We start from the raw sequence: 21,016 nt of genomic DNA, 5'->3' as shown, positions 1-21,016 counted from the left end.
ATTTGCAAAAAAATCATTAAATATATTTGCAGCTTCAAAGGGTTTTTCTTCACAACAAATTTTAGAATTGTGAAGGTTTATGTAGTTGATTGTTTTGTTTCCTTTTACTATCATTTTCAGTTAATTCCAGTTTTTGTTTATAGTAATTATCTTTTGTGTTTTTTTTATCTAATATGCCTTTAAATGTTTTTGTAATGTTGTATTTTCCAGTTATTTTGTATATTGTTTATAGAGTGTTTCTTTGTGTCTGATTGAAACGATTGATCCCTGGGTTACCCGTGGCTTAATTGGTATAAAGTTTGATGTTAAATATTTTGCAGCACTCTTCTACGTTGTTACATTCATATATATCTTGCCATTTTTCTACGTCATTACATTGATTTATATCTTGCCATTCTTCATTTTTACTTAATATTTTTATGAGAGAATTTATATGAATACTAAACTTGTGTAGATCAGTCTTAATTAGGACAATTCCAGTTGGTAAAGGCTAGTTCTGATGTGCAAAATGATCTGTTATCGATGTTTTTATCACGGCAGATGTTATATTTTGTGTATCTCTGATATTTGTAAAGTAGTGATCAATGCAGGAGGGCCGTTGTTTGAGAATGTTTCTAGTGTAAGAATTAACACATGAAATTAGATAATTATGTTTATCGTTAGAGGAGTAGTCTTTAATTTTTTTTTTTTTTTTCATTTCACGATTCGTAATACATTTTTTCATTCTTCTTTGTAGGCAGTAATTGAGCAGCGTCCTCGTATGGACTCCAGAAGCCTCCAGTCAGGTTGTAAGGCTGATCAGCTTGTGTTGGCTTCTTTCGTTTCACGCAAGGATTGGCTTGCCGTTGAGATAGATTTGAGGTTAGCTTCTCAGTAAAACACTTGTGTTTTTTGTTGATGCGTTTAATATGTCACACAGACGAGGGTAGACATTAAAACGAGGGAGAGAAGCGAGAGTTGGTTGATAATGATTGTTGAAGAATGCTAATGTAGAATTGCAATGTAGAATTGAATTGTATCTCGATCACAACAAGCTATTTATAAACAAACATAGATTTGACGTGACCACAGACATAAGATTTTAGAGATGCGAAATTAATGACAATATTACACTATGACGTGCAATAGACAAAAATATTTAACATAAAAGGTGGCACAGACAGAAAAAGATAATGTAAAAGGCTCTACACATCGAGATTATAATATGAAAAGGTGAAAGAGTTTAGGCTTGACTGAAGTTAAATAAAACAGGACAATCACAAGATACGACACGCAACATACTCCCGGCTTTGACAAACTAAGTTTGTTAACAAAATCATGATGAAGTCGATGAAAGTAAAGTTCACTGGGTTTCACTGTGGGGAATGTCACTGGAGAGTCATTGCATAAATTTCACTGGAGAAAGTTATTATAGGAATTCACTGGAGAAGTTATTGTAGGAAAGTCACTAAGGTGACAGAGATGATGATGATGATGATGATGATGACGACGATGATGTTGTATTGTCAACGGGTAGTAGACAGAGCCGGTTGACAGCCCTTGTTACTGTCGATTTAGAGGTAGCGACAGTAGCTGCTCGTGTGATGCCATCAGTGCCAGGGTGTAGTGTCAGAATGCGACCAAGAGCCCACTTGGTAGGAGGTAAGTTGTCCTCAAAGAGCAGCACCAAGGAGCCTGGTTGCAGCACGTCTGGGGTTTTGGTCCTCCATTTAGCTCGTTCCTGCAAGAGAGTGAGATACTCCTTAGACCACCTTTGCCAAAAATGTTGAACGAGCTGAGTGGTTCGTTCAAATCTGGAGAGCCTTCCAGAATTCGTAGCGGTCAGGTCCAGTTGAGGTGCAGCAACCAAAGATTCGCCAATAAGGAAGTGACCCGGGGTGAGAGGAGTGAGGTCAGATGGATCGGTGGAAAGGGGAGTGAGCGGACGAGAATTGAGGCAAGCCTCGACCTGCGTTAAAACAGTATACAGCTCCTCAAAAGTCAATGACAGGTTACGGAGAACTCTAGTCAAATGATGCTTGGCTGACTTCACTGCGCTTTCCCATAATCCGCCAAAATGAGGAGATCTAGCTGGAATAAAGTGCCATTGAATAGAATGAGAACCAAAAAAATCCGAAAATTCATTCTGAGTCGAAGAGTTCTGCAAAAAAGAGGTTAAGGACTTGAGATCATTTGAAGTTCCTGAAAAATTCCCAGCATTGTCTGAGTAGATATGAGCACATTTTCCACGTCGTGCGATAAAGCGATTGAAACATTTGAGGAAACCCGTAGTAGATAAATCAGTAGCAAGCTCAAGATGAACTGCCTTGGTAGAAAAGCACACAAAGATACACAAATAAACCTTGAGAGTTGTTTTACTACGAATATTTCCAGATTTAATGTAATAAGGTCCTGCGTAATCAATACCACACGTAAGAAACGGGCGTGTTGGTTGCAGTCTAGACTGCGGTTGGTTCCCCATTAATGGTTGAAGTGTTGTAGGTTTTGACCTGAAACAAACTATAGATTTACGAAGAACACTGCGTATGGTGCGTCTTCCACAGAGTGGCCAAAATTGTAAACGAATGGATGCGAGTAACGCTTGCGGTCCAGCATGTAATAATTGACGATGAAAATTATTTATAATTAGGTTAGTAAACTGGTGATTGGAAGGTAAAACTACAGGATGTTTTTGATTATAGGTGAGATTTGCATTTGATAGACGTCCGCCAACGCGCAGTACGTTCTCCGAGTCTAAAAATGGGTTCAATGAGAGAAGTTTACTATTTGACAAAAGACATTTTGATTTTGACTGTAATGCCTTTATATCTGATGCAAAGCATTGTTATGTATTTGTGTTATGAATGCTTGAGTAGTGGTTTTCTGTTCCGGAAGTTCTGGTGAATCTGGGATGACGGTAGTTGGCCAATGTGTCTCATTTTGAGATAGCCATAGAGGACCATTCCACCAGAGGTTGCAAGATGCAAGATCCATTGGAGAAACGCCTCTAGATATGAGATCAGCAGGGTTTAGTTTAGTTGAAACATGTCTCCATTGTCCATGAGAGGTTGTGTCTTGAATCTCCGATACACGATTGGCGACAAAGGTTTTCCATCGTGCAGGCGATGCGGCGATCCACCCGAGAGTTATCGTAGAATCGCACCAGTAAGAGGTGGATCCTTGAAATGTTAATGAGTCTGTTACCTTCTTCATGAGTTGAGATAATAAAAGAGCTCCTGATAGTTCTAATCTAGGCAAGGAGATTTTTTTCAGAGGCGCCACTCTTGAGCGAGCGCATAGCAATCTGCAGATCCAGATGCCGTTTTCGAATGTCCGTATGTAAATACATGCTCCATATGCGCGTTCTGACGAATCGCAGAATCCGTGTAATTCAGAATATTCCTTAATTGTAGGTACATGTCTAGGTATAGATATTAGATTAATGTCTTTCAACTGATGTTGAAAGTTGAGCCATGAAGTTTGAATATGACTTGGAACGTCTGAATCCCAGTCAATTTTTAATTGCCATAAATCCTGGATGAATAATTTTGCAGTGATATTTATTGGAGCAATTAGACCGAGAGGGTCGGATAGTTTTGCGATTTGTGACAAAAGATTTCTTTTAGTTATAGATGAATTTACAGATGATGTAGCAGGTTGATATCTAAGTGTTTCCAGAGTAGAATTCCAACTCAGACCGAGTGTTTTGGAGGTTTCCGATTTTCCCAGTAATGTCGAATCGACAGACTGATTGAGGGATTTTTCGTCTGCGATGAGATTGTCGTCATTGGATTTCCATTTTCGTAGATTCATACAGGCAGAACTTAATATAGAATTTATACTATACTTGAGTTTTAGCGTTGTCTCAAAATCATTACTTCCTGTAAGGAGATCGTCGACGTAAAAGTCATGTAGGATGCGCTGACTTGCGTCTGGCGACGATTCTTGTGAATCCAATGCTAGTTGCCGTAGACATCTTGTCGCCAAATACGTAGCTGATGCCGTACCATGCGTAACTGTGTTGAGTCTGAAATGAGACAATTTGTTTGAAGATGGGTTTGACCAAACAATTCTTTGTAAATCACGATGTTTGGGAGTTATTAAGATCTGACGGTACATTTTTTCTATGTCCGCGGATATTACATATCTGTGAGTTCTAAAACGTAGGATTATTGAAAGGAGATCATCTTGAATGGTCGGTCCAACCATGAGGATGTCATTTAGAGAGAGCCCTGAGGAGGTTTTCGCAGATCCATCAAACACGACCCTCAGTTTGGTGGTTTCGCTGGATTCACGTAGAATAGAATGGTGAGGTAAGTAGAAATGATGGTTAGAGGATGAAGTGTTGTCCTTAATAGATATTTCAGACATATGGTTTAGTTGAATATATTCATTCATGAATTCAGAGTATTGCAATTGTAATGGAGGTGAGAGTTTCCGTTCAACGGAGAGCCATCGTTTTGTAGCTGCGTTTAGCGAAGAACCCAAGTCTTGTGGGTTTCCCTTGAGCGGAAGCTCCACGACGAATCTACCATCTTCATTTCTGTAATGTGTGTCAATGAAGTGTGATTCGACAGCCTTTTCTTCCAAGGACTGAGGTGGATGAGAAAGGTTTTCTTCCATATGCCAGAATTTAGTCATGAGATCATGAAGGGCATTGTTGTCTTTAATGGAAAATAAAGAAATACCTTCGTCAGCTGGTGTGTCGGTGTGTGTAATTACCCAGCCGAAAGCGGTTTGTTGAAGTTGTATTCCTGAGATGTTTGTTCGCCGTTGTTCTAGGCAACTCCAGAACATGTCACAGCCAAGAAGGATGTCGATTGATGCAGGTTCATGATAGGTTGGGTCCGCTAGCTTCATGTGTGATGGGAGCGTAGCTGTTGCTTTGATGGTGATCTTGTGTACTGGAATGTTTGGAGTAATTTCATTTAAACAGATGCAAGATAATTGTTTTACAAAACGTTTTTTATATTGTGAAGCAATGGTTATATTAGTTTTGAAATTACTTTTGAATGATGCGCCGGTTATTCCAGTAATTGGGCTATCTGACTTTATTAGCTGAACGCCTAGCTGCGTAGCTAATTTTGTGGTAATGAAGTTGCTTTGACTGCCAGAATCGAGTGGCCTGGATGAAATGTCCTTGCGCATTCTTCACATTGAGAATAACAGTAGATAGTAAGGCATGAGATTCGTTTGCCATGGATGTAGCGGAGATGATTGGACCTTGTTCAGATTCAGTTTGAACTTCTTTGTGAAACAGAGTGTGATGTTTTTTGTTACATGTTTTGCAACGGAATTTGCTTTGACATTGTTCGTAAGAATGACCCTTTCCTAGACAGTTGTAACATAATTTAAAAGTCTTAGATGCATTTATTCTGTCTTGAAGAGTCATTTTCTGAAGTTTAGGGCATTGATAGATGGTATGATTTTCAGAACAGACATTGCAACAATAATTTGGAGATGTTACAAAAGTGAAATTCGGTTTTTTGCTATTAATGTTTTCAGATTTATGAGCTGTTGCAGATGACTTTGGAATAGATCGAAGCATATTAGATTTATCGGTTAAAAACTTTATGAATGTTTCCATAGAATGAATGTAAGTATTTGGTTCTGGAATAGGAATTCGTTCCCACTCACGAGATGTTATTGGATCAAGTTTTTTTGATAAATAATGAATTAGTAAGGCATCCCAATGTTCTGTAGGTAGGTTTAAATTTTTCAAAGCCCGTAAATTAATTAAAATTTGATCTAAAAAAGCTTGAATTTCTTTGGAAGATTCAAATTTAATGCTTGCAATATTGTATATAGCTTGGATGTGGTTTTGAATTATTAAGCGTTTATTTGCGTATCGATCGATCTGTTAATAAATTCCATGCAATATGATAATTATTTGATGAGATTTCCAGAGATGTTAATAATTTGGAAGCGTTTCCGGTTAAGCATGATTTAAGATAGTGAAATTTTTGAATTGCAGATAATTCATGGTTTGTTTCAATTAATGATTGAAAAGATTCTTCGAAACAAGTCCACTCAGAGAATGTCCCAGAAAAAGTAGGTAGTTTCAAAATTGGTAACTGAATTTTAGAATTCATATTTAATTGTGATTGATGTGAATTATGTTTGGAATCGATCGTCAGACGCGATTTTGCTTCGGAGATGGCCTTGAAATACATTGTTTCAAAGCGATCGGTCTCATCATCCGAATCGAAATTCAAACTTTCATCACACAGACTGATTCTAAGTTGAATTTCCATGAAAAAGTCATGCAAAGGTTCGATTTTTGCCAATCGGACTTGGATGATTGACGGATCCGTTTGGTCTTCATCTAACAATGACTGAAACTTCGTTATCAGCCCTTTGATCTGACCCCTTCTGGCTGTGAGAGCCTTCAGGTTGTCCGCCATTGTCAGATGATTAGAGATCCGTGCCTGTTATGATCGAGAAACAGCAAAAGTATTAACACAGTAAGGAGGGAAAGTTGAAAGGATTGACTTAACTTTGGTGCTTGCTGTGATGATTGCTGATTTCTCCTGTGGTGGCTTGGGTGATGATTGCTGGTGCAATCCGGCGAAGGACCATGAGCAGCGTCCTCGTATGGACTCCAGAAGCCTCCAGTCAGGTTGTAAGGCTGATCGGCTTGTGTTGGCTTCTTTCGTTTCACGCAAGGATTGGCTTGCCGTTGAGATAGATTTGAGGTTAGCTTCTCAGTAAAACACTTGTGTTTTTTGTTGATGCGTTTAATATGTCACACAGACGAGGGTAGACATTAAAACGAGAGAGAGAAGCGAGAGTTGGTTGATAATGATTGTTGAAGAATGCTAATGTAGAATTGCAATGTAGAATTGAATTGTATCTCGATCACAACAAGCTATTTATAAACAAACATAGATTTGACGTGACCACAGACACAAGATTTTAGAGATGCGAAATTAATGACAATATTACACTATGACGTGCAATAGACAAAAATATTTAACATAAGAGGTGGCACAGACAGAAAAAGATAATGTAAAAGGCTCTACACATCGAGATTATAATATGAAAAGGTGAAAGACTTTAGGCTTGACTGAAGTTAAATAAAACAGGACAATCACAAGATACGACACGCAACAGTAATAACCGAAGAATATGTGCGATAAATAGCGAAGATATTAAAAGAATTATTCATAAAACCTATCTCCATGTTTAATATATTTACTACTATTTCTTTTATACTGGTGACAGCCTAAACATTCGATATGAAGATGACAACGCCGCTATTCTTGTTTATTCCTTGGATTTCGACGTCTCTTATGAAGTTTGCTGGATTTTATTAACCGTGTGTTTTAATGTTTTGTTTTCATTTAGCACTTCTTTATTTTTTTTGTAAATTATCTTTCCTCCTCGTAATCGTCGATTTTTTTAATCTAGAAATCTATTGCTTTAGTTTTATAAGTATAAGTAGTTTTTTTTTTACTTCGGTGCTCAGTTTCTCTATAATATATACTATAAGGTTTTCATCCTGGTAATTACCTATTTTGAGCGTGAAACAATTGTCACATAAAAGACAATGTATGTGACAATTTCGCCATAAGTGATTGTAATTCGTTAAGCCTCTACATACATGTTGTATGGTAATATAAATTACACTTGGCACAGCATAAATCTTTATCATGTGTTGCCTTTTTTCATCGAGCACAGTGAGATTTATTAAAAAGAGGCGTATCAGAAATTTCTTCCCGGCAGCTGTCAAATCAGAACACTATTTGCTGACGTTTTGAACAGTTTTGTACTTGGAATTACGTAAAACAATGCAGTTTTTTCACCTTTTTTTATTAAGTGCACTTTGGTTATTTTATAATCAATAATTTGATTGTTTTACCGGAGCGATAACAAAATGTATTCCGGGTATAAACCATTGATATGTAATGAATTAAAATATTAAATTAAAGTAGATTATTGTTATTTAAAAGTGGTGTATGCAAAGTATTACATTTTCATATAATATGTAAAATGGTTTTTGTAAGTTCTTTCAGTGCTATCTGCTACTTCTGCATATTGGTTACCTAAGCTGTGTAAGTATCGTGTATACGGGAGTTAAAGACGATTTGTTTTTAATACTATTGCTGCAGTGAGTTATACTCAATTTGGCTCCGGACTAACAAGGTACATGGTTAACCTTCTGCGTTTCTGCAACAGGATGACAATGCTTCTGCAGTGCGAGGAGCTTCGGCGCTCCATCGCCGAGGAGTCGGGCCTGGGGCTGGTCACCCTGCCCCCGGGGCAGAGTTGGAAGGAGCTGCACTGCGACACGCACGCCGTACGGCAGAGCCAGAAGAAGGAGGGTGGAGCCCCCAAGGAGCGACATCCCTCTCCCCCCGAGGCTGACGAGTCCATGGAGGTGGACGGTGAGTTGCCGCTGGCCCCGCCCGTCTCCGGGCTGCGGCAGGACAACTATCGCCTGGAACTGAAGAAGCTGCAGAGCGAGTTCCCTTGGGAGGTGACTTTCTTTTTCTTAACACCTTAATAATGATTTTAATGTTTAGTGATTATTGCTAATTTACACTTAACAATTTTAATTATAATTGTTTATTTTGCCAATACATCTCTACCATTCATGAATGTAAAACGAAAAATATGACATAGCAGATTTAGTAGACAACACAACACCAATCCTACCAACAGTACATCAACTAATGATTCCAATGTAGTATAATATATTAGCCTCTGCCATATTTTGACAGAAGGTCGGAGTATTCCCGCTTTGCAATTAGACAGCAGATTTAGTAGACAACACAACACCAATCCTACCAACAGTACATCAACTAATGATTCCAATGTAGTATAATATATTAGCCTCTGCCATATTTTGACAGAAGGTCGGAGTATTCCCGCTTTGCAATTAGACAGCAGATTTAGTAGACAACACAACACCAATCCTACCAACAGTACATCAACTAATGATTCCAATGTAGTATAATATATTAGCCTCTGCCATATTTTGACAGAAGGTCGGAGTATTCCCGCTTTGCAATTAGACAGCAGATTTAGTAGACAACACAACACCAATCCTACCAACAGTACATCAACTAATGATTCCAATGTAGTATAATATATTAGCCTCTGCCATATTTTGACAGAAGGTCGGAGTATTCCCGCTTTGCAATTAGACAGCAGATTTAGTAGACAACACAACACCAATCCTACCAACAGTACATCAACTAATGATTCCAATGTAGTATAATATATTAGCCTCTGCCATATTTTGACAGAAGGTCGGAGTATTCCCGCTTTGCAATTAGACAGCAGATTTAGTAGACAACACAACACCAATCCTACCAACAGTACATCAACTAATGATTCCAATGTAGTATAATATATTAGCCTCTGCCATATTTTGACAGAAGGTCGGAGTATTCCCGCTTTGCAATTAGACAGCAGATTTAGTAGACAACACAACACCAATCCTACCAACAGTACATCAACTAATGATTCCAATGTAGTATAATATATTAGCCTCTGCCATATTTTGACAGAAGGTCGGAGTATTCCCGCTTTGCAATTAGACAGCAGATTTAGTAGACAACACAACACCAATCCTACCAACAGTACATCAACTAATGATTCCAATGTAGTATAATATATTAGCCTCTGCCATATTTTGACAGAAGGTCGGAGTATTCCCGCTTTTCAATTAGACAGCAGATTTAGTAGACAACACAACACCAGTCCTATTTAAATATAAAGCTCAGTTGGTAGAGTAGCGCCCCGGCAAGGCGAGGGTCCTGGGTTCAAGTTCAAATTTTTATTTAAGAATTGCTAATATTGTCTTATAGGTAGTACAACATGCCTAGGTTCTTGCTATAATTTTTGATATGCTAAAATTTTGAATGCGAACATAAAAAAATTTAAAAATGGCTCTCCTTTCATTTTTTTGTAACTAACATTACTGATAACTTAAAATATATTAAAAAAACACAAGCATTTTATTACACAAATGAATTACAAATGTTACTATCACCTCACTTTTTTGTCGTTTCATAAAAAAATAAAAAAATTTAACACAATTTTAAAAACATTTGGTATCATAAAGGTGCATTTTTTTTACTTCTTCTATGGTTAACTTCTAGATTTGAATATATAGCATGGTGTTTCTCACCATGACAATAAGGGAGTCCATTTTCCAAGCAGAGTCTCAATCTTCTATCTTCATGTCACCTGTTCCTATACTTCATTTTACTTAACTTCACTTTATTTTTGTAATATTCATATTTTTTTGTAATACTTGCATCAACTGTAAAGCGCCCCTGAGGTGATATCTCACAAAAGCGGCGCTATACAAATTATCCAATAAATAAATAAGTCTGAAAAGTTAAGATATTCTCTAGAAATATCAGGAGTATAAACAAAAAATTTTATGAATTCTTAATTCTTCTAACTGACCTCAAAATCTGAGATATAATTGTTTTGAGAGAATGCTGGATTCAAGAAAAAAAATTCCCTAAAATGATAAGAAATTACAATCACTATAAAACATTACGTAACCAAACTCAAAACGATGGCGTTATTGAATACATTTTTTACAAAATTATACAGTCAAACTTGGTTATAGCAAGCACGGGGGGACCATTTGCTTCTTATAACCATTAATAGTTATATCCAAATTATAGTGATTTGTTTTTGGGGTATTATATCCAAAATACGTTTTTTAATCTAAGTCGTATGTACCTACCTATGTGTCTCTACTATCAATATATTCGCAAAAGTACAGTTAATTTCCAAAATACGAGTAGGTATTACTTATTGAAAAAATAATTAAAAATACAATTTTATTACTCAAATTTATTATCAATGATTGTTTTAAAGATTTAGCTTTCATGCTTCTCAATTTCCTTTTCAAAACAATCAACGCATTAAAACTATCATCACCTGGTTCAAGGCTTCCAAGAAAAATATCACAAAATTGTCTATCTTATTATCAATACATTGTGCGTACTGTACCTACCACTTGTAAAATCGCGCTTGTCATAAATAACTAGCTTGCGTGATTGTTTTGGTTTTCGGCTGTAAAATTTTACTTGTCACAAACCAGTGATGCACAACCCGCGGTCCCATTCTTGCTGCTCGCATGTCAAATTCATACGGCCCACTTGGCCATAGAGAAAAATCTAAATATTTGGAGTAAATATTTTTTAACATAGCCGACAATCTTACACAGGTAGTGCCATAAAAATATGTATCCGTCTCCAACGGGATAGGTAATTCTTGAATAATTCCCAACTATTTTTTCAGACCCAACGGCCCATTCATGTATTCAGAAATTGTGTTGAAAAAATTATTTGCTCGGTATATCAGTGAATCGAACTCGTTTTAACAGTTAACAATTATATGAAGATAAGGCTGAACTAAAATATCATTTTGTAATTTCTTATTATAGCCGTGAACTCGCTATAGCTGTGATCGTCATAGTAAAGCTTGACTGTATTTTTAAATTCTGATTTTGAAAATATAGGAATTTTTTTCACAATTGTTTTGTCACCTGCTGATTGTTTTTTCTTGTAAACTGTAGAAATACCACTTTATACGAAACCAAAAAAACACATTTGTTGACACAACAGTATTATAAAGGTTTATTGTCACTTAAAATTATTAATAAAAAAATCACCCACTTTGACAAATCTTTCACACAATTTTAAAATTTTACAGTCAATGACTTTTTCGAATACACGTGAATGTTGATTTAGTAAATATTTCAATGTCATTTTAATGTCTGCAGCAAAATCTGGAGCCCGTGGATATAGAGCGCAACTTTGACACGGTGACAGTGGCCGACATCGAGTGCTATGAGAACTTCGTGCTGCAGCAAGTGTCGCCAGGGGACAGCCCGCCCACCGTGCAGCCTCCCGTCACCCCGCTGCACCAAATCAAGTCCGCCCGCGCCATCTGTGCTCCCCCCTACAAGTATGTCTATAATATACTCTTCACTGGCCGTACACGCATCTCCGAAACTGCCCAACCGATTTCAACAAAATTTCTCATTGAATTTCGTAATATTTCCAAGGTATCCAATATATCTCTTCTCTTTGAAGATATTGTAAAAGCAAATACCATTTTTAGAAGCATGATAAAATTTTCTTTCAGATTTTTGTATTTTAAATTAATATTCTTTAATATTTATGAATTGGAATATTTAAATTTCAAATGTGAAAATTTTTACTCCAAAAGTTGAAATATTGTAGAAAATAAGTTCCTTTTATTTATGGAATCTGCAAGAAAATCTGCGCATCATGTCGCAATGCGAAATGGGCACTGTGCATTGTGTTTTGCCTTTTATTGGTCTAGAGTTAACCTATTTTGCTTCCCAGCTATGGCTGGGCAAGTCCATTTTTTCAATCACAAAAATAACCCAGTTCAAATATTTTAGATTTAACCCATCGCATACTTTATTTCAGAAAATTTAATCGAGAAAATGTAGTACAAAAAAAATATAAGTACCTTACAGATAACGTGAAGGTAGCGTATTAGCAAATGTCAGAAATTAACAGTGTTTAATTCAAGCAAAGTTTCTGACATCATCCTTCACACTAATCCAAATCATGACGTCATGCAGTGTGTGATACACTATTAATCAATACATATACACAATACAATATGGCACGAGACCAGCACATGATAATTATTGATTGGTTGTATGATGTTGGTTAAAATCACACGTTTTTACTTGATACGCGTGACAACAATTACAGCAGTTAATATACGAAATAAATGTCGGTCCTACCCGATCGGCATGCATTTGGCAAGGTTGTTAGCGCGGTTGACTCTAGTCACTGGGAAGGAAGCTACAATCATCACTTTTTTCCGCAGATATGTAAAGTTGTGCCTATATTCGAAAAAAGGAGACAAACACAACAACAAAAAAACACAATGTAAACGCTTATTTAATGAGCATAAATAAATTGATGTTATAACCATGTAATCCCTACCCTCTCTCAAGCTCTGTCCTCGTCTAATATGATTTCTCTCGCTTTATTTTAATATTATATTTTATACACTATTAATGTTTGCACCTAGACTAGTTTTCTATAATGCTGTCCTATAAACCTAAGAGAGTGGTAGTAGTGTCAAGCCACAAAGTAAATGCTTTCTTTTATAATTATATACTATTTTATAGAAATAATTTTGTAAATTAATAAAACTTTTGCCCAATAGTAAATATGTTTACGTTTACCGTTTTGGTTCAATATGTACATGTGCATAATCCAAAAAGTAAAAATGAGGAAATAAAAATCATTTTGTGTTATTTATTAGTCCTTTTCCTGATTCAAACCTGATATAGCAAAAAATGTTGGTTTGGTGACGGCTTTGTATTCAAACTACAATAACATCTCGGTAACAAAATGAACGCTCTTCATTCGTTTCGCTTACGACTTTAGAAGCTTTTACGAAAAGTTTACAAGAATTTGGATTGTTAAGTTCATCTCCGTATCTTGCGACGCGGGCTGTTTAGGCTTTCTTATTGGTTGATAGAAGAGCAAACTACATTACGGGATTTGAGGGATAACTTTGTGCTCTGTTTTAGATAGAAGGGAACATGCATTTATATTATCTAGGCTTTCTAAGCGAGGCGGCGGAATTCGAAGAGGAATTGTATTGTGAAATTACTCAAATGTGTGGTTATTTTCAGATTGGAATTTTTTTTTTTATTAGTTGCCGGAAACCTGGGCGTTTATTGCAATTACATAATTAATATAACAAATGTGAAAGTAACCCGCCTCACTAGAAGGTTTCTGTTCTGAGGCGGGTACATATATTTGCTTACACATACATTTATACAAATATATACATATATCAATATATACATGGTGAGCAGCGTCCTCGTTCGTGACTCCAGAAGCCTCCAGTCAGGTTGTAAGGCTGATCGGCTTGTTGGGCTTCCTTCGTTTCACGCCAAGGATTGGCTTGCCGTTTGAGAGAGATTGAGAGGTTCGCTTCTGAGTAAAACACTTGTGTTTTTCTTGATATGTTTTGATATGTCACACAGAAGAGGGTAGACATTAAAAGTTAGAGAGAGAAGCGAGAGTTGGTTGATAATGAATGTTGAAGAATGCTAATGTAGAATTGAATCGTATCAGGATCACAACAAGCTATTTATAACCAAACAATATTTGACGTGACCGCAGACACAAGATATTATAGTCGCGAAATTCATGACAATATTACACTATGACGTGCCATAGACAAAAATATTTAACATAAAAGGTGGCACAGACAGAAAAAGATAATGTAAAATGCTCTACACATCGAGATTATAAAATGAGAAAGTGAAAGAGTTTAGGCTTAACTGAATTTAAATATAAAACAGGACAATCACTAGATACGACACGCAGCACATGGAGCATTCCATATATAGTTACATACATATATAGTTAAAAAAAAAAAAACAGGAGTTTTGTAGGAACTTTAAATTTACAAAATCTAAATCTAAATCTCATAATAAAAACATATCAAAAAATAGTTTTAAACAACAGTATTAGGTATTGATAAACTAGGCATGCGTAAAACATAAGGAGTTTTAATAAGAAATAGAAAATCACCACAGACATAGGAATTAATAGACGAGAAGATAATGGCGAGGGGTAAAATCAACTGTTGAAGAACGAAGGGCGTAAGGCTGACTGTGATTCGTCAATAAATCAATCTGACAGTAAATAGGCATCTCGCATTATAATATCACCATTTACTTCTTAAAAGTAAAATCTGCTTTCGAATGAATAGACATTTTTACATGAGCGCAAATTACTCGCCACGTTATGAAAAAATTTGCGAAGTCCAAATTCGGCAAAAAAATTCGGTTGTATTTTCAGAGTCGAATATTTGGTTTAAGTATTTAGTTAAGACACTTTTATAAATGTTCATAATTTACTTCCCAGCAACCAACCAGCTTTGTGTTTCGCGTCCAGACGTTTCTCGATGTGATAGTATAATATGTTTCTAAAACTGATCTATATTATACGATGTGAATATGCTTAAAATAAAGTAAAATAATGCTTATATATGGAATGTAATACGACAATTGGGTTTATTCTCTTTTTCACACCTATTTTTACAAGTTTTCATAGTACAAGTCAACATTTTGCCGTGTTATTTCGTAAAATGAACCGATGATGCCTCGACCATAGTTCGCACAAGAATGATGACGTCACGTTTTCAAATTTCACTTGAGGCCATATGCCAGCACAGCCGGTTCCAATGGAACCGGTATGGGGAGTGGGGATAATACGCTTTTAATCACTTAGGGCAGGTCTACTAATATTCATATGTCTATGAAAATCACTATAAATGTAAATAATACATGTTTGTAAATAAGGAATGAGAATTAGACTAAGGGCCTGTTCCCACTTCCGTTTTCAAATCGGAGGCGGGTCCCGTTTTAAAAACGGACGGCCAATGGCCCTGTTCACACTACCGTTTTAAAAACGGATCCGTTTTAAAAACGGACCATACTCTACGAAAAAAAATAATTTTCGATTCAACAAAAACATGTTATTTGTTCATTATTCAGTAATGGTGCGCAATGGACGACGATGAAGCTCTTGTTGTCATGTGGTACTTATTAAATAGAAGGAAAAAAGTGAAAAGAAAATTTTGGGTACACCCAATCATAGCCGAATGATTTTCTGTAGGAATTTTCCAAGTGTTAATTGGTGAGTTGAGAAGTGATGAACTAAAGTTCTTTAATTATTTTAGAATAATAATGATTGGATTATTTATATAGCGCCGTTTTCACCATGAAAAATCACCTCAAGGGCGCTTAATGGCTTAAGAGAATGTCTATCACTTCCTTTAACCATCTACTGGAATGAGTTTCAGAGAGCTTAACATATCAAAATACAAAATTGAGAAAGTGCATTTGTCCTGAAGAAGAAAGGCTATCGATATTTTAAAATAAGAAAACAATAACAACTCAAATATTTTTTATTATGTGTTTATTTAACTAATACGCTCTTCCGTGCATCTCATTAAAGCTTTAAAATTTAAAAAAAGTAAACTTAAAAAAATAAAAATAAATATTTTGATGTACAAAAGTTTTGTACACCAAGTGTTTTGTTTTTATTCGGTTAAAGATAAAATATTACCATACTCTTTCTTCGACCAGTGGTATTAAATTTTCGGGATTTATTTCCTTATCCATTATTGTAGTTTTGATTTATTTACTTAACAAAATAACCAAATACAAGCACGCAGCGTGCCTGCTTCCTTGCGACAGGGAGCGGGCGGGGAGGGGTCGGGGTTTGGCGGGGACTCTGCCGGAACGACTGGACAACAAGTGTGAACAGCTCCATACAACACTATGAGCGAGCGTGTGCCGACACGATTTGAAAACGGACGCGCTGCGTAGGCGAGCCATCCGACAAAAAATGTCGGATCCGTTTTCAAATCGTGTCGGACAAGTGTGAACAGCTCCATACATCCACTACAGCCACTAGGGCATCCGTTTTTAAAACGGGACCCGCCTCCGATTTGAAAACGGAAGTGGGAACGGGCCCTAAGAAGGGATTGCTAGAAATTTGCTGATGCATGCTCTTTTTTTATGTAGTAACCATGTGTTGAAATGTTTAAGTAAACTGTTTGGGTGTTTATGAGTGTTGCAGTAAGTGGTTTTTTTTAGGAAGGTGTTGAAGATGTAAGGTGCTAGGAAGGATTCGTGCTTTTTTGCAAAGGTTGAATTAATTTTTGGCACTTGAAGTTGATTCTGTGATTTTGCCCTTGTGTTATGTGGGTGAGTTACGTGGCATGGTGAGGATTTTATGCAGTTTATTTGAATGATCTTTTTAATGAATAGTTTCCTAATATCTAGTATATTATTTGTAACTAGGAGATTTTCCGTTTGATGCATATAAGGTTTTTTGAACATAATTAACTCCAGAGGGCAAATGACTTATTACATCAATGAGTAACAGTCAATTAAAAAAGAATATGTCGGAAACAACTTAATTCTTTCAAGACGGTAACCTCATGTCAGTCTGCCAAAATGCGGCGTTGCCAGTTCTTTCGCAGCCAGTTAAAGACATTTTGTTACTGGCAATTATTTGAAACAGAAATTGTATTCTATTCGATGTGTAACTAAACTAGACTGTTAACGGTTGGGAAGTGTTTTTTTTTAGTAAAGCTGAAAGTAAAGAAAAACACAAGAAATGGTGTGTTATGTGATCCACAAATCAGGTCTTAAATTTTAAATACAGAAATTAATTTCATCAACATTACGTAATGGCGATTTATTTTTTCTTACGTGAATGTGAATCAATTTATATTATGTACAAGAGTCCCAACCGCTACTTGCTAACTGGAGCCAGTGAGACTATGGCATCCCCAAATGGGGTATGTTGTGAGGCTGAAGGTAGCGGGGAGGGGAAGGAGATGAGTCGAGGAAGGTGGGGAAGTACCTGGCTATTCAGATTTGGTCACCAAACACTGCTCAAGCCATTTCAAGCAATGTTTAGATTCTGAATGCTGGTTCTCTCTGGAACATGTTGCAAATCAGCTGTTATTAAATTTGTCTAAAAAGTCCTCGTAGTGATAAATCTATTAAATTAATAAAGTGTCTTGTACACGTTGACCACGGAGGTGTAGATTGAGATGTAGAATTCAGGCAGTGTAAGAGAGACAGAGCGCCATGTCAAAGGCATTAAACCGTTTTGTATGTAATGTGTATGTGTGTTGCAGATACAATGATAGAATATCCATCCTGTCAATCCGCGGACCCTCCGTGCTGGGACCGGAACTGGGCCGCATCCTGGAGGCTCTCACCACCGCCAAGTCCAACGACACGGTGAACCTGGAGCGCCTGGAGACCCTCGGAGACTCTTTCCTCAAATTCAGCGTCAGCCTGGTGCTGATGCACACCTTCCCCACCTACCACGAGGGCCAGCTCACGCACCTCAAGGGCAGGGTGGTCAGCAACAAGTTAGAAATGCACTCAATTAAACTACCTACATATATTATAGAGGGCTAGCTCACACACCTCAAGGGCAGGGTGGTCAGCAACAAGTTAGAAATGCACTCAATTAAACTACTTACATGTATTACAGCTCACACACCTCAAGGGCAGGGTGGTCAGCAACAAGTTAGAAATGCACTCAATTAAACTACTTACATGTATTACAGCTCACACACCTCAAGGGCAGGGTGGTCAGCAACAAGTTAGAAATGCACTCAATTAAACTACTTACATGTATTACAGCTCACACACCTCAAGGGCAGGGTGGTCAGCAACAAGTTAGAAATGCACTCAATTAAACTACTTACATGTATTACAGCTCACACACCTCAAGGGCAGGGTGGTCAGCAACAAGTTAGAAATGCACTCAATTAAACTACTTACATGTATTACAGCTCACACACCTCAAGGGCAGGGTGGTCAGCAACAAGTTAGAAATGCACTCAATTAAACTACTTACATGTATTACAGCTCACACACCTCAAGGGCAGGGTGGTCAGCAACAAGTTAGAAATGCACTCAATTAAACTACTTACATGTATTACAGCTCACACACCTCAAGGGCAGGGTGGTCAGCAACAAGTTAGAAATGCACTCAATTAAACTACTTACATGTATTACAGCTCACACACCTCAAGGGCAGGGTGGTCAGCAACAAGTTAGAAATGCACTCAATTAAACTACTTACATGTATTACAGCTCACACACCTCAAGGGCAGGGTGGTCAGCAACAAGTTAGAAATGCACTCAATTAAACTACTTACATGTATTACAGCTCACACACCTCAAGGGCAGGGTGGTCAGCAACAAGTTAGAAATGCACTCAATTAAACTACTTACATGTATTACAGCTCACACACCTCAAGGGCAGGGTGGTCAGCAACAAGTTAGAAATGCACTCAATTAAACTACTTACATGTATTACAGCTCACACACCTCAAGGGCAGGGTGGTCAGCAACAAGTTAGAAATGCACTCAATTAAACTACTTACATGTATTACAGCTCACACACCTCAAGGGCAGGGTGGTCAGCAACAAGTTAGAAATGCACTCAATTAAACTACTTACATGTATTACAGCTCACACACCTCAAGGGCAGGGTGGTCAGCAACAAGTTAGAAATGCACTCAATTAAACTACTTACATGTATTACAGCTCACACACCTCAAGGGCAGGGTGGTCAGCAACAAGTTAGAAATGCACTCAATTAAACTACTTACATGTATTACAGCTCACACACCTCAAGGGCAGGGTGGTCAGCAACAAGTTAGAAATGCACTCAATTAAACTACTTACATGTATTACAGCTCACACACCTCAAGGGCAGGGTGGTCAGCAACAAGTTAGAAATGCACTCAATTAAACTACCTACATATATGTGTGCTCTCTTTCATACCGGTAGTTAATAATAGTGCTACTTCCAGGAACCTGTACTTCTGTGGACTGGAAAAGGACCTCCCGGGAAGGATGAAGGTGGATAACTTCGCCCCCAAGGCAGATGGTTCTGTGCCCTCCTTCACCGTGCCCATGGCACTTAAAAAACTGCTCAACGATGCTGGGGTAGGTTACTTGAATCTACCATTCACTTATTTTATTTGTTTTGTTACTAGCGTAACCCCATTAATATTATTGTATAAAGATTTGTGAAGCTAAAAGTATTGCCTCAGGATCATTGCCTTTCAAAAAAATAATTAGAGACAAATCATAAATTTACCATTCAAATGAACACCGTTAGTAAACTTTAAAAATCATTATTCAGAGTTAGATCTAACAAAATTACAGATCTGTCCAAAAGAGTAACAAAAGAAATACACATTTCAAATTTAGAGAATTATTAAAATACATATTTTGTTTTTTTTTTAAATAAATCTTGTATTGAAATACGGGTAAAACAAGGACAGCATTCCTACCTGGCGCCTGTGCTCAAAAGATAGACAAATTCATGTCTCTGGTATTATGGGGCTCCAGGCCAGAGGTGGCTGTCGAATGTATCAGGCCAGCTTCTGAGAGGCTCGAGAGACTTGACTCTGTCAATGAAAGTCCTGTTGGGAATATTGCTTTAGTAATAATAATTTCCAACTTGACTCTGGCTTCGATGAAGTCCCCGTGCCCATTCAACAAGCATGTCAATGAAAGTCCTGTTGGGAATATTGCTTTAGTAATAATAATTTCCAACTTGACTCTGGCTTCGATGAAGTCCCCGTGCCCATTCAACAAGCATGTCAATGAAAGTCCTGTTGGGAATATTGCTTTAGTAATAATAATTTCCAACTTGACTCTGGCTTCGATGAAGTCCCCATGCCCATTCAACATGTCAATGAAAGTCCTGTTGGGAATATTGCTTTAGTAATAATAATTTCCAACTTGACTCTGGCTTCGATGAAGTCCCCGTGCCCATTCAACAAGCATGTCAATGAAAGTCCTGTTGGGAATATTGCTTTAGTAATAATAATTTCCAACTTGACTCTGGCTTCGATGAAGTCCCCATGCCCATTCAACATGTCAATGAAAGTCCTGTTGGGAATATTGCTTTAGTAATAATAATTTTGGTATCTACTGAATCGCCCAATGACTATAAGGGGTTTTACATATGTATTTAATGGACGCTGAAAAGTAGCCATAAAAATAGCAAGGTGCTTTCGCTATTTTTCCTTTCCGGTGTTGATATTATTATAATGACAGGAGTAAATTTAGGTTATACAATTAAGTAGAACCAATCAGTGATGTAGAAGAATAATATGTTTACAATAGTTATTATTTGCTATTATAGCCTTCTTGTAACTTAGTAATTTATTTTTGGGGTATTATGCAGTGTTGCGCTACCTTCTCCTTTAGCCAACTTTCAGACAGCATTACAGTGTCTATCATCAGGGCAGATTTGTAAAGATTGTGGTGAAGTGTGTGCTTATGTACGTATATGTGATACCGTGTTGCCTATTAATAATAATATTTGGCGATTTGTATTGCACCGTTTTTCTAAAAGATCACCTCGAGGATGCTGTACAAGAATATATATAATAAGATTAATATAATTGGCTTACAACTAAAATATTATCGAGA

At 37.0% G+C, this 21,016-nt stretch overlaps 2 protein-coding genes across 2 annotated transcripts in view; one reads left to right on the top strand and one right to left on the bottom strand.

The window, feature by feature from the left end:
* Positions 1 to 21,016, top strand: part of LOC149419601 (endoribonuclease Dcr-2-like) — a 94,322-nt gene that overhangs the window by 60,889 nt on the left and 12,417 nt on the right. The window contains 5 exon segments of the mRNA XM_089637506.1: positions 8,158 to 8,458; positions 11,735 to 12,077; positions 12,324 to 12,333; positions 17,683 to 17,922; positions 19,381 to 19,516. Coding sequence (XP_089493632.1) covers positions 8,158 to 8,458; positions 11,735 to 12,077; positions 12,324 to 12,333; positions 17,683 to 17,922; positions 19,381 to 19,516 — 1,030 coding nt within the window.
* Positions 903 to 6,857, bottom strand: LOC149419602 (uncharacterized). Its single transcript, XM_089637184.1, has 2 exons — positions 3,858 to 6,857; positions 903 to 1,720 (listed from the first exon to the last, which is right to left on the bottom strand). The coding sequence occupies exons 1-2, from the start codon at positions 5,125 to 5,127 to the stop codon at positions 1,710 to 1,712; spliced, it is 1,281 nt and encodes a 426-aa protein (XP_089493310.1). The 5' UTR covers positions 5,128 to 6,857; the 3' UTR covers positions 903 to 1,709.

The sequence above is a fragment of the Hesperophylax consimilis genome, chromosome 11 (assembly GCF_061612785.1).
Source record: "Hesperophylax consimilis isolate HC1 chromosome 11, BYU_Hcon_1.0, whole genome shotgun sequence".
NCBI classification, from domain to species: domain Eukaryota; kingdom Metazoa; phylum Arthropoda; class Insecta; order Trichoptera; family Limnephilidae; genus Hesperophylax; species Hesperophylax consimilis.
This window is presented reverse-complemented; position numbering and strand designations above follow the sequence as displayed.

Excerpts from the sequence above, each read along its gene's own strand:
- LOC149419602 (XM_089637184.1), bottom strand. The coding sequence starts at position 5,127 with ATGCGCAAGGACATTTCATCCAGGCCACTCGATTCTGGCAGTCAAAGC.